The sequence below is a fragment of the Anthonomus grandis genome, chromosome 7 (assembly GCF_022605725.1).
Source record: "Anthonomus grandis grandis chromosome 7, icAntGran1.3, whole genome shotgun sequence".
In the NCBI taxonomy this organism is placed as follows: domain Eukaryota; kingdom Metazoa; phylum Arthropoda; class Insecta; order Coleoptera; family Curculionidae; genus Anthonomus; species Anthonomus grandis.
The window spans coordinates 1,777,745-1,793,309 of NC_065552.1; the positions used below are offsets into that span (position 1 = coordinate 1,777,745).

The window sequence follows — 15,565 nt, forward strand, 5'->3', positions numbered from 1 at the left end:
TATACAATGGCGACAAACATTCATTCAACCAACCTAAAGAATAAAGGCAATTTACTTTATATCAGGTAATTGGCGGACGCAGTACCGCCCATGGCACCATCAGTAGGTACCCAAACAAATGAATTGGGTGCCGTCGTAAAGGTAATTAGACTGAGATTAGTGTCGTCTCGGGGTACCCTAGTACCGAAAGTCCGATCGGATGTGAGCAATAAAAATCGGAGACAGTTTTTCGTGATCGGATCTGGTTTAGTTAGTGTCTGGTGATTTTTTTTTTTTGGTTTCCTGAATAAGGGTGGGGTGGGTTTTTGGGTGTTCGGTGGTGCAGAGTAGGCCCCTATGGAAAATTTTCCATAAAAGGAGTGTAATAGCTAGAGGAACTATTGTGAGAAAAAATAAAAATTTGGATATTTTGGAAATTTTTCAAAAAAAATACTGCCTAGATATTTTGGTTCATATCTCAGTTGTTGTTGGTTCTATGAATTTTTTCCTAGGAACCAAACTTCAATAGAATTAAATTTCCTTTAAGAAACTCCTATACAACCTTTATGTAACTTTAATAGTTTACAAGATATAGTGGATTTTAATCTATATAAAGTTACTTGTGACCAAATGGTCCCACCTGGACATTTTGGTTAATAACTCAGGTGCTATTGGTTCTATGAATTTTTTCATAGGAACCGAAGTTAAACAGAATTACATTTTCTTTAAGAAACTTTCATACAACTTTTAAGTAACTTTAACAGTTTCCAAGATATCACGAAATTAAATTTATGTAAGTCACTTGTGATCTAAGATCGTCTCCCTGGATATTTTGCTTGATATCTCAGTTACTGTTAATCCTATGATATTTTTCTTAATAAGCAAAATCAATAAGATCTAAATTTCCTTTAAGAAACTCTTATAAAACTTTTATGTAACTTTAATAGTTTCCAAGATATCAAAGAATTAAATTTATGTAAAGTCAGTAAGTGGCCTAAGGCGTCCACCTGGAGATTTTGTTTGGTATCTCATTTTCTGTTGATCCTATGACATTTTTTCTAATAACTAAACTTAATAAGAGTTAAATTTCCTTTAAGAAACTTCTATACAATTTCTATATAACCTTAATAGTTTTCAAGATATAATAGAATGAAATTTATATAAAGTCATTTGTGATCTAGGACGTCTTCCTAGGCATTTTGCTTGATATCTCAGTTGCTGTAAATCCAATGATATTTTCTCTAATAACCAAAATTAATAAGATCTAAATTTCCTTCAAGAAACTCTTATACAACTTTTATGTAACTTTAATAGTTTCCAAGATATAGTAGAATTAAATCTATATAAAGTTACTTGTGACCAACTGGGTCCACCTGGACATTTTGGGTGATATCTCAGGTGCTGTTGGTTCTATGAATTTTTTACTAGTAACCGAACTTAAACAGAATTAAATTTCCCTTAAGAAACTTTTATACAACTTTCAAGTAACCGTAACAATTTCCAAGATATCATGGAATTCATTTTATGTAAAGTCACATGTGACCTAAGGCGTCCACCTGGAGATTTTGTTTGGTATCTCAGTTTCTGTTGATCCTATGACATTTTATCTTATAACTGAACTTAATAAGAATTAAATTTCCTTTAAGAAACTTGTATACAATTTCTATATAATTTTAACAGTTTTTAAGATATAATAGAAATAAATTTGTATAAAGTCACTTGTGATCTAAGGCGTCTCCCTGGATATTTTGCTTGATATCTCAGTTACTGTTAATCGTATGATATTTTTCCTAATAAACAAAATTAATAAGATCTAAATTTCCTTTAAGAAACTCTTATACAACTTTTACGTAACTTTAATAGTTTCCAAGATATAGTAGAATTAAATTTATATAAAGTTACTTGTGACCAAATGGGTCCACCTGGACATTTTGGGTGATATCTCAGGTGCTGTTGGTTCTATGAATTTTTTACTAGTAACCGAACTTAAACAGAATTAAATTTCCCTTAAGAAACTTTTATACAACTTTCAAGTAACTTTAAAAGTTTCCAAGATATCATGGAATTAATTTTATGTAAAGTCACATGTGACCTAAGGCGTCCACCTGGAGATTTTGTTTGGTATCTCAATTTCTATTCATCCTATGATATATCTTCTAATAACTAAACTTAATAAGAATTAAATTTCCTTTAAGAAACTGTTACACAACTTTTATATAACTTTAATAGTTTCCAAGATATAGTGAAATTAAATTTATATAAAGTTACTTGTAACCAAATGGTCCCACCTGGACGTTTTGCTTGATATCTTAGTTGCTGTTAATACTATGATATTTTTACTAATAACCAAACTTAATAAATATTAAATTTTCTTTAAGAAACCCTTATACAACTTTTATGTAACATTTACAGTTTTCAAGATATCGTGGAAGTAAAGTTACATAAAGGCGTTCACCTGGACATGTTGGTGGGTATCTCATTTGCTAATGGTCTTATGAGAGTTTATAAAGAATGCTTCAATGACAAGAAATTTTTCTCGAAATTTCTTTAAAAAAATTAACGTTGCAGTAGCGTCATAAACAAATAAAAATTTATTTTTTTTTGTCAAGAAGTTCGTTACACTGGGAGAAAGTCATGTAAAGCCAAATTAGTTCAAGGCGGGTCATTTGTCACAGAAAAATTTCTATAGAGAATAACGTTTATATGGAAATGTTTGGAATTTTTATGAAAATTTAATTTATATTTTTTTAATTATAATCAAATAATAAACAATGAAAAAGTCTTCATGAACAGCCAAGAAAAACTGTAGTTTCCATAAGGTCAGTGTAACATGGAAATTTTGAATTTCGTTTTTAACTGCTAAATTTATTTATGTTTTTTTTTTTGCTTTTTGTAGTTGAATATGAATAAATTTTTCATACAAAGAGGTACCGAGAAGCATGAGAAAAAAATGATTTTTTTAAGAACTATTAATAGCATTAAAGATCTAGTTTCACCATTGGGTTCTCCAGAAAAAATCAACTAAAAACGAATATAATGTCGATAGAAAAAAATTATTTTTAAAGAGGTTTTTTGAGAGAACTATTGATAGTACCAAAAATATGGTTTCACCATTAAATTCTCTAGAAAGAATTAGCTGAAAACGAGTACCTGTCGATAGAAAAAATTTGATTTTAATATTTTTTTTGATTTTTGAGAGAATCATTGGTAGTGGCAAACATCTAATTTCAGCATTGAATTCTCCACAAAAAATCAGTTGGAAATGAATACCAAGTCGATGAACATATTTTGATTTTTAAAAAACAAAATTCTCTTTTTGGAAGAAATATTGATACATAGTACCTAAAATTTCATATTTCATTATTTGATTCTTTAAAAAAAATCAGCTAAGTACGTGTACCACGTCGATAGAAAATTTCCATTTTTTAAAAAGTTTTTTCGATTTTTAAGAGAAGTATTGGTAGTACCAAAAATTTGATTTCACCATTGAATTTTCCAAAAAAAAAACAGTTGCAAATGTCGATAGAAAACTTTGATTTTTAAAGAAGTTTTCTTGACTTTGGAAAAACTCATAGGGGTTACGCAGGGCGTACCTCTATTTTTTTTGGACACATTTCCCATAGGAAAATAAAAAAAGGGTAATTAAAAAAAAACACACACAAACTAATTTTTTACAAAAAATAAATACACTTGGACAAAATCATTAAAAACTGAATCAAAAATAGACAATTAACTTAATTTTTTTTTAACAATTTACATAAAAACTCCCATTAAAGGTTCAAACTTATTAACCCCAAACACATGTTTAAGTTTTTTTTTTTAATTCCCCTTATCCATCGTTTTGCACGTTCGGACTCAAGCGGTTCGCTCAGATCTCGGTGGTCCTTCAAAATTTACCCGAGAAAGACAAAAACAACAACAAGAACATCTTGTCGCCAGAAGTATCGTTTCATGAAATAATGGTTCTTTTCATAATGCCATCCATGCTTTCGGCATGGATTGCTCCCATACGGTACTTAAGGGTGGAGGTCGTTTCATTTCAAAAAGAATTTTTAATAGATGAATTATACAGGGTGTCCCGTAATTAATTGGACATAGGTTAATGTAGGATACCTGACATGAAAATAAACCGTTTGAGCTCAATATCGCTTAGCAAAATGTTATTGGTTTTCGTTCCACAGGGTGTTAAAACTAATTTTTTGCCAAACATTTATTGAAATATTTTGCAATCCATTGGACAGAATAACCTAAAATTTGGTGTACTCTTATTATTTGGGATGAGGACACGAATATGATATCTATTTTTCCATTACCACAAAAAACAGCATTGAGTGATTAAAGTGGTCATAACTTTCTTGACCTACCTGTACGCACATTTGCGAGTGAAAATAATAAAACAGCATTTAATTCTAGTCAAAAAGATATACTTCTTTAATCTCCAAAAAGTAGACCGTTTTCGAAATAAACGCATTTTTGTATTAGGTTGCGTATGAACAAATTATTATCGGAGTTTTCCAAAGTAGGCTTTGCCTAGGATGAACACATCCTAACTACGACCTGTCAAGGTAAAGTATTAAAAAGTAAGTCTTTAATTTGGCTAAAGCTCGTGTTCTTGTTATGTTATTTTCGCTTAAAAATGCCGCGTCACAATGATTTTTCTAATGCTCAGATGCGGGATATGGTATGTGTATATGCTCAAGAAAATTTTCGTAGTCGAAGAGCAGCGCAGAGTTGAATTGTCGAAACAATGGGCTGCCAAGCCAGTTGTGCATATAGGTCTCCTGATGAACCCCTCAGCATTTTTCTAAACGCCCCACGTAATCGCAAATCGGCTGATACTCGAGCGATCTGTCTAAACGTCACTTGCGATGGCAAAACAGCATGCTAAGCAGCACACGTTATCGCAAATTGGCGCGCTACAATAAAAGCATACTTAGAATGCTTGTTGTCGTCGAGATGTCGGCGAGTGCACATGTGTGTGCTCGTTGCTCCGATAATTTTATAGTTAATTCAAAGTTAGTTACTTGTAAATTCTGTGAATCGCGTTTTCATTCTCAATGTTTGAAAATTAAAGATTTGTTGTTTAAAGCAATCTCTGATTGTCAAAATATATTATGGTACTGTGATGACTGTGTAACATTAGTTCAGGAAAAGTTGGATTTAGTGAAACGTATTAATGTTTTGGAGCGGCAAGTTGCCGAAAACAATATTCAGTCGTCTGAAATCCTAAGAAAACTGGATAGTGAAAAAAGGTATAATAAAAACGATGAGGTGCCGTGGACCGAAGTTGTTAAAAAGAAAAAAACATTCCCACCACTAATTATAAAACCAAAAAATGCCAGTCAGGACAGCGCCGTCACTAAGAACGCCGTTTGTGAGAAAATTAAACCATCGGATTTAGCTGTTGAAATTAAAAAAGTAAAGGCTGTCGGCCATGGTAGTGTTGTTATCGAATGTAATAATTCAGATTCTTTAAAAAAACTGCAAAACAAAGTCGAGGCAGAACTATCTGAAAACTATTCGGTGCAGATTCCACAAATATCAAACCCAAAGATCGTTGTTATTGGGATTAATGTAAAATACTTAGATAATGAAGAGGATTTTGTAAATAAAATTAAAAACCAGAGCTGTTTGCCTACTACCGTAGATACTAAAATAAAATTAATTAGAAAATACATTCCGAATGGCAAACGGCTGTATAATGCTGTGTTGGAGGTATCGCCGGAAATCTTTAAATGTCTTATTAACAATAAGAGAATTTTTATAGAATGGGATAGCTATGCAGTATATGAGTGTTATACGATGATACTGCATAGCTAGCATAGCTACATAGCTAGCTGATATATGAGTGTTATACGATGTTATAACTGTTGGAAATATGGTCACAAAGCAGTAAACTACAGACAAACTGGTGTCACATGTCCTCTGTGTAACAAAAATCATAAGAGCACAGAATGTAGTTCTAATGAGCAAGAGTGTACAAACTGTAAATATGTACATGAGATTTTGAAAATTGCTAATATTAATTTCAAACACACTGTTTTTGACAAAAACTGTCCTTGCTATTTGAAGGCTCAAGAAAGAGTGAAATCTAAAACAAGGTATATATAGCAACTAAAGCAGCCACTTTCTAATCATAATATAAATGACCTAATTGTCCATATTAATGCTCAAAGCCTTTTTTCGCACTTTCAAGAAAGAAAAGATCTATTATATAACAGCAGCCTTCTAGTAGTATGCATTAGTGAGACACATCTTACATCTGACATAGAACAGAAAGAAGTGGACATACCAGGGTATACTGCAACAATATGCTATTCGAATAGTCGACGAACCGGTGGTACTATAATTTATATTAAGAATGTTGCAACCCATTCTGTTATATGGAACGATGCAATGGACTATGAATATTGGGCTCTCTGAATCGTTTTACATGTGGGAAAAGAGACATTGTTCTTAAACTACTTTGAACAAAAATTAAATGAGGATCTAATACATCAGCAGAAAACATTTATTTTGGGTGACCTTAATATAGACCTCTTAAAAGAAAACAATGAAGCAAAGCGATTGAAAAATATTGCAGAAACTGGTGGCCTTAAGCAGATTGTTAAAGCCCCTACAAGAATCACAAACACATCATCTACGCTCATTGATCATATCTATACAAATGAGTTTAAAGCCATAGAAATACAGAGAAATTTTCCTGTAATAACTGACCATGAAATTATTGGAGTACAAAATTGCAGTGATTCTTTCAGGCATAATAAGCTGTATACTTCGAAAAGAACTATAAATCGTGAGACTATTAACCAAATAAATGAGGAACTGGTGGGCGCGAATTGGAATTACACCTCGACAGATGTAAATATTGTATATAATGATTTTATAAGCATAATCCAAACAGCTTTAGATAAGTTTGCGCCTGAAAACAGATATTCTGTAAAAAAATATCCATGGATTAATGCGGCGGTTCAAGAGGTTCAACGGGAAAGAAACTTGGCTTATAGAAGATTTTGCTTTACAAAAACCGATTGTGACTGGAAAAGCTATCAAAAACTCAGAAACAAAGTAACCTCGGTAATGCGTACTGAAAAAACCAAATATTATGATAATAAAATTGATCAATGTAAAGGTGATAGTCGCAATATGTGGAGGACCTTAAAAGGTTTACTGGGAAATAACAAACAATCTGTTGATTATATGGATGTTGATTTTGGGACGTATACAGGTAGTATAGAGGAAAACTTTAATCAATTTTATTCAGATAGCTTACAAGATATTGCTGCAAGTATTGAAACAATAGAATGGACTTGTAATACAACTAATTCTCCGAATATACAAATTTCACATTTTAAAAATGTCAATCTGTCACAATTGAAAAAGACAGTTTTTGGATTAAAAAATAAAAAAAACTAGTGATAATGTGCTTAGTGTGAAATTGGTAAAAGATTTATTTAGTGTCATTGGATACCCTTTATTGCATTTAGTTAATTCATGCCTATCAACTAGCATAATTCCAAGTGATTTAAAAACTAATGTAATGATTCCAATACCAAAGGTAACCACTCCAAAGATTCCTGCAGATTTTCGACCAATAAATTTATTGCCTGTCATTGATAAAATTATAGAGACAATTGTATGCCAGCAGTTGAGACAATACTTTGAACAACATAAACTGTTATATATTGGACAGTCAGGGTTTAGGAATAATCCAATAACACCTCTACAAATCACACCTCTACAATGTCTTTGAGTAGGTGTTGATGGAACCCGTGCAGCCGTTACAAGCGCAGCGTTATTTTGATCTGTATCCGGATAGAAGGCAGCCAAATCATCAAACATTTAAAGCCTTGTACGATAGATTAGGCGAAACGGGCTCATTTCGTTCAAAAAAACGTAAATGCGGGAAGACCAAGGATAATTGGAGCAGATATGGAAGATGAAATTTTGGTTCGTGTTGTCGAAAATCCTGAAACCAGCACAAGACGTATTAAGGCAGCCACTGGTCTAAGGAAACCTTGTTCGGTATCTAAAATTCTACGCTAAGAAAAACTGTATCCGTATCATTTCACTCCAGTTCAAAATCTTCTTCCTCAAGACCTGCAAGACTCCAATTGAGTTAATTTTTAAGAGAGCACCAATTGAATGATTTTTCTCATTTTTTTGTATAAAATTTTATTTACGAATGAAGCCACGTTCACAAGGAGAGGTATTTTTAATTGGCATAACAATCATATCTATTCGATGGAAAATCCTCATGCTTTCCAAGAACAACATTTTCAACATGAATTTTCAATGTAATTTGGTGTGGTATCTTGGGGGATTGTATTGTGGGACCGTTTGAATTGCCAGCTAAGCTTAATGGAGAACGTTATCTAAATCTCTCTTTCATTCTTCTAAAAGATGTGCCCCTAAATTTAAGACGTGACAGTTGGTATATGCACGATGGTGCACCGGCACATTATTCACTGCAAGTCAGAAATTACTTGGACGAAATTTATCCTCATAAATGGATTGGTAGAGGTAGTGAATATCCGTGGCCTGCGCGTAGTCCCGATCTTAATCCCTTAGATTTTTATTTCTGGGGTTACTTGAAATCACTTGTGTATAAAAATGAAATAAATAACAGTCAGGAATTGTGGCAAAAGATTGTAAAAGGAGTCAATACCATCAGGGCCCAAGAAAAATCATTGTTTGAAGTCAGGCAAAATTTAAATAAAAAAATTAGACAATGTGTCCTAGTGGATGGTGAACATTTTGAACAATTATTATAATCAACAGCCTTTTCTAATTTTATCGTTGTTAATTTAATTGTAGATTAAGTGTTCATACGGAACCTAATAAAAAAATGCGTTTATTTCGAAAACGGTCTTTTTTTGGAGATCAAAGAAGTATACCTTTTTTGACTAGAATTAAATGCTGTTTTATTATTTTCACTCGCAAATGTACGTACAGGGAAGTCAAAAAAGTTATGACCTTTTTAATCACTTAATGTTGTTGTATGTGGCGCCATCTAGTGGCAATGGCAGAATAGATATCATATTCGTGTTTCTTATCCCAAATAATAAGAGTACGCCAAATTTTAGGTTAATCTGTCCAGTGGATTCTAAAATATTTCAATAAATTAGTTTTAACACCCTGTAGAACGAAAACCAGTAACATTTTGCTAAGCGATATTGAGCTCAAACGGTTTATTTTCATGTCAGGTATCCTACATTAACCTATGTCCAATTAATTACGAGACACTCTGTATAATTGCACAATAACCTTAAAATAAAGAACGAACCTGTTACAGATCGAGACAAGACTATGAAGATACTGTATAAGTCAATATATTTCTATTGATGTTTTCAGCTGCTTTCGTCTGAATAATCTAATGGTTTTCATTAATTTTTTTCATGTAAAATGGGTTTTTTATAGAAATTATTCCTTGCACTCATTAGATTTTTCATTTCCATACTAATTGACTTTTTATCCTGAAATACATGAGACACATTTTGTCTAGACTTCCTGTAATAAAGGCGACATAAAGGACTCTGCTTGTGAATTGACATTTGAAATGCTGATATTCCAAGGTCTACCAATACGGTCGCGTTTCAGTTGATTTCAATTATAATAATATTTCATAGATTTTTTAAAAGCAGTTATTATAAAGTTGATACATTTTAATGATCAATATTAACAGGGATAATGTAATGGTCACTGATTTTCGGTGTTAAATGAACTTGCTGTTAGTTACTACATAGTCAATCAGTGTCTGGATGGTAGGAACCATCTGAAAATTGTCCGGAAAATAACGATTTTATATCTATTTCATTTTTGTTTTTCCAGGCAGTTGTCAATTCAGTTTTTGAAAATATATTGTCCAACCTTCTCATAGAATCAAAAATAAAAATTTGCCTCGGTTTTCAACTGCCTGAAAAAATGTTCTTTTTCATTCATTAAACCTTTTTCGAGGCAATTTTCAATTAGTGAACATTTCAACACTTGTTAACATAAACATTTTTCCAGGCAGTTGTCCACTCACTTTTCTAGAAAAAAACTCTATACTGCCTGGAAAATAACGTTTTTATCCCTTTTCAACCATCTGGAAGATTTTTCATTTATATTCTTTTAGACAATTGCCAATTTATTTAAAAAAAAAGTTCAACCTTCTTGCAGAACAAAAAATATGAGTTTTTTTCTTTTTTCAACTGCCTGAAAAAAATGTTTTTCGATAGTTCAACCTTTCTAACGAAAAACTTCGTCTCTATCAACCTCAAAGATACTATATATGCATTTTTCCAGGAAAACATTCTTAAATGTCTGGATGAACCGAAAATGTCGATTTGTACTGTCTGGATTATTTTTATGGAACACAAAAATATTCCTGACAAATGTTATTAACTTAGATGTTAATAAAGCCAAAAAGAGTACTCAAAAAGAACGATTGACTTTTAGAGTGGCCACTCACTTAAAAGTCTCACTTCTCAAAAAATAGTTGGAATATTTTTATGAAACAAGAAATTTATTATTCACACGATTCAAGCAGTGGCGAAGCGTGAACTTTTTGTTCGGGTAGACAATCAATAAAAATTGTTAATTAGAAAAAAAAGTGTATTCAATATTATTCACTTTAATAAAATAGAGAATGAAAGCGCATTAAATATTAACTCATAGAGAAAAATTATGTAGTAATATAAAAAAGAAAAAAATATTTACTCCTAGCATAAAGAGATAGATGGATAAAAATAAATACTACTTTCAAAAAAACACAACATAGATATAACCATGACCTATAAATCCATTATTTTAAAATTAATTAAAGACAAATAAAAACACAACTAAAATACAATTGCCAATATCGAACCGTCGTTCATAAATAACCACTAAAAAAACCTTTTCTTATACACCCAAAAATAAATAAATAAATAATAATAAAAAAATAAAAAATAAATTATTATAGCACGCGCCCGCACCAAATGCCAAATGCAGATTCATCAAAACTAAACAAAACTGAAGATGTATTGCGGCCGACCAGATCAACCGTGTCCATAAACAATAACCGTCAACAGCATAATAAAATAGCTGGTCGACTTCGATAGACAAAAGCTCGAATGTCTTTCCCGCGAGTTAAATTCGCAGACACTGATGCGACCGGACCTCTGTCACCTGCTTGATGCGTATTTGGTTCGATTAGATGCTCCAAATTTCGGAAGACAAATATCAATGTGTCTTCCTGGGTCTCATATACATTAATTGGGTGTCAGCCCTGCATTTTTATTTTAATTGATGCGTCAGGCCTTCGGATTAATCATATTTAGATGCTATATAATAATAGTAAGGAGAGCGACTATGTTCTGTGTTATTTTTTTTTTAAATTTTTTATTCAACAATTATATGAAATAATTACATGATAAATTAATGACAAATAACTGGATAATTTTGGGTAGACAGTGTCTACCTTGTCTACTCGTACGCTTCGCCACTGTTGCTAATGCGAATCAAAAATAGCAGTCGAAAATAGCTGCTATTTAATAGCAGGTGCTATTTGAGTTTTATACGTACATGTCGTACATAGCTAATCCTAGCTGTAAACAGTGTAAACTTTAAACTTTCATTAATCAAACTTTCCGAAAAATCTTGACCAGATTGATCTATTCTCACATTTCGCCCACAATCCAGTTGTTTAGTTCAGTATTGTGTGTCAGCTGTGATAGTTTTCATTTGGGTGTACGGACACCTGGGATACAGGAAATTTCTAAAAAAGCAGTTAATTATATTGTAGTAAAAGAACTGAGATATAAACAGTAAAAACTTTGAATATAGGACATTGGCGACATTGCATTTGCATTAATAATAATTGCAATAAACTTTTTTTGTGAAAATAATAAGTGCAAATGTAAACAACAAAAGTGAGAAATGGATTCTAAGAAGAAGCTGTTGTGTTAAATCTGTGGATAGCAAAAGACATATTTCCTGGTTTTTTAACAGGCCCAATATGTTTAATACTTGGGTTCAGATTCTTAAGCCTTGAAACCACAATAAACAATTTATCAAAATCTCAGTAATAAACAATTTATTTAATATCGGGACCAAAAACGTCCCAATTTAAAACTTTTTCAATCTGCCTTAAAAAGTGTTCTCCTCAGTCCTCTATTTGTCACTTTCTATTTTCGTACTATCATTTCTGAAAGAACCCCGCATTTTCCACTAATTTTAAGCGAACGGTCTACTAGAAAGAAATTCAAATTTGGTGCCATAATCAAATTTTAAATTACCCGCCATTATAACGTCGCAAACCCATTTTCACATCCGGTTAGTACTACTCCTCAAAATTCATGTGGCGCAACAGTCAATGTCAAAGTTTAGTGTTCTATTAGCTCTTATGGGAGTTTCTATCTAAGTAGTATTAATCATTAAAAAAACCTTTTCTTATACACCCAAAAATAAATAAATAAATAATAATAAAAAAATAAAAAATAAATTATTATAGCACGCGCCCGCACCAAATGCCAAATGCAGATTCATCAAAACTAAACAAAACTGAAGATGTATTGCGGCCGACCAGATCAACCGTGTCTATAAACAATAACCGTCAACAGCATAATAAAATAGCTGGTCGACTTCGATAGACAAAAGCTCGAATGTCTTTCCCGCGAGTTAAATTCGCAGACACTGATGCGACCGGACCTCTGTCACCTGCTTGATGCGTATTTGGTTCGATTAGATGCTCCAAATTTCGGAAGACAAATATCAATGTGTCTTCCTGGGTCTCATATACATTAATTGGGTGTCAGCCCTGCATTTTTATTTTAATTGATGCGTCAGGCCTTCGGATTAATCATGTTTAGATGCTATATAATAATAGTAAGGAGAGCGACTACGTTCAGTGTTATTTTTTTTTTAATTTTTTATTCAACAATTATATGAAATAATTACGTGATAAATTAATGACAAATAACTGGATAATTTTGGGTAGACAATATCTACCTTGTCTACTCGTACGCTTCGCCACTGGATTCAAGCCAGTTTAGCTAAAAATGTCTGAGATATCGACCACCAGTAGTGGTGCTTAAGAAGAGCGTTTGATCTGCAAAGTAATGACTCACTTTAAAATCTCAGAAACTAGTTGGAATATTTTCATGAAATAAAAAGTATAATATTCACAGAATTTCTAACCAATGTTATCAATAATCTAAGTCAATTTATTTAAAAAATTTACACATATCGTAAAGTAGCGGTGCTCTAACGGAACGCTTGACTTTTGTGAGTGTCCACTCTACTTTCACTCTTCAAGTACAAAATTAATTTACTTAAATGTACAAATTTCCAAACGTGTATTTTGTTTAGTTTTAGAGTAAGGGTCAATTTTTTCAATATTCATTAAAAGAAAAAAAATCTCAAAAAATGCATATTTCAAAAAATTTTAATTAAAAAAAAAATACTGACAAAGGTTTCCGATCAATTTAATTAAAAAAATTTGCACAAGGGTGTATTTTGCCTTAGTTTTTGAGTTCTATAGTAAATTTCTCAAATTTTCATTGCAAAAAATTCTCAAAAAATTGTTTTCTTAATTTTTTTTTTAAAAATGCTAAATAAATTATTCAATCAATTTAATTGACCAATTTCTATTAAAATTTGTGTTGTCCTAGGTTAGGTTTTATTTATACCAATAATTGTTGTGTACTTTTTCTTTTATTACGCTGATCACCACTCTATTATACCTAATGTAGCCCTGTATGTAATGAACTTTTATTGGTTTATTATTATTATTATTATTGTAGTTTATTTTCTTTGTAGACTTTAGTACTGCTTTACACTATAATTATAATTATTGTAATGTATGTAGCTATTATGCTAAATAAACTTCTTTATTATTATTATTATTAAAAAAAAAATTCTGAAATAGGTGCAAAATCAATGTAATTGAACAATTTATGTACAATTTTTTTTTTGAAAAATCTTTATAACAGGTGCAAAATATCCATTAAAAAAAAATGACTTTCTTCAAAAAAATATTTTCTCAAAATCTTTTAATTTTTTTGAAAAATGCTAAAATAGGTGTCCAATCGAGTCTCAAAGTCTGAAAAACCCAATGGCGATATAACACTTTTCGTACTACTTTTGAAAAAAAAATTATTTAATACAAATTTGAAATAAAGACCTTAAATAATCAAAGATTAAAATAACGAAACATATTATAAACCCCTAAAAACCTTATAAATATTACATACATTTGCCCCAATAAACACCTCATAATCCACCCTTCTAAACAGGTACCATAATCCCAAACTCGGACACCCAAAAACCAAAAATAAAAGTGGTACCCCACCCTTAACCGTCGTCATCCCTAATAAAACCATTTCCAAAAAGTCACCCGCTCAAAGTAAAAACAACATGAAGAAGAAGAAGTTAACACCGATTTAGGCAGAGCAAGTGATTCAGTTCTCACGCAGAAGGTACTCGCTCCCCAAACCATTTTATAAATAACCACTTTCGCTTAAGAGGCCATCGAGTTCGGTTCCGACCATACGGAATTTCCGAAAGTTTTTCTATTTCCAGTGGTGTTAGAAATAGAGAGAGAATTAAATGTGTCGTGCGTAATTCGAGCTGAGATTAATATTCGAAAAAAAAAACGACAGAAAAAGTCACTAGTAACTAGTGTGTGGAGAAAACGAGAAGAATGTGGTGCGGTTGGACTTTTTGTGTTTTATGGATAGTGGCCAGTCTGGAAAGGATGACGTGTGATAATCCAGGTAAGAGGAGTTGGCATTTTTTTTGAAAGTACCTATATTGCGTTTTTTATGTAAGAATTAATTAAAAAATCACAAATAACAACCCACTCACATGAATTGATGAATTCTTTCGAAATTTTGATTGATTGGTTATTTAGATAAAAATCATGTAATTTCTCTTTTACACATTCTCTACACCAGTAATTTTTCATATATAGGAACTGTACTAATTGGGACTTTAAGGACAGGATTAAAATCATTGATAAATTCCACGACTCTGGAAAAACATCAGTTTTCCTATGAAAGTGTTTAAAATGACCAAAAAAACGATCACCATCATTTAATTTTATAACCAATTTTAAAGTCCAATCTCCAATATCTTTCTATCGCGTGTCATATGCCGGAAATATTCCAAATCTCCTTAGAATGTTATTTTTCTGACGCATTTGGACCATCTAGAGACAAGAGCAACCATTTTATAGCAATCGTCCATAGGTTAAGGCTCTCAGAGGATCATTTATGACGATGATGGGTTAAAAAACAATTTTTTCACTTTTCACGGCATTTCATGTTCCAGGCACTTTATCCATAGTCTGGAAAAGTTATTTTTCTAACATACTTCGAGCATCTACAGACAAAAGGAACGATTTTATACCGATCCTGCACATCTACTGGTTCTCAAAGGATCTTTTATGCGGATCTATGGGTCAAAACTTAGGTTTTCCACTTTCTACCGCATTTCACGTTCCAGGAGCATTCTGGATCGCCTGGAAATGGTGATTTATTGCCGTACTTAAAGTATCAAAAGACAAAAGGAACCATTTTATAGCGATCGTGCTCGATTTCTGCATCCCAGATAGTCATTTATG

At 31.9% G+C, this 15,565-nt stretch overlaps 1 protein-coding gene across 1 annotated transcript in view; it reads left to right on the plus strand.

Annotated features, from left to right (window-relative positions):
- Window positions 1-14,253: 14,253 nt before the first annotated feature.
- Window positions 14,254-15,565, plus strand: part of LOC126738829 (mucin-3A-like) — a 31,720-nt gene continuing 30,408 nt past the window's right edge. The window contains exon 1 of the mRNA XM_050444280.1: window positions 14,254-14,717. Within this exon, the coding sequence (XP_050300237.1) occupies window positions 14,645-14,717 (73 nt within the window). The 5' untranslated portion in view covers window positions 14,254-14,644. The remainder of the gene's footprint in view (window positions 14,718-15,565) is intronic.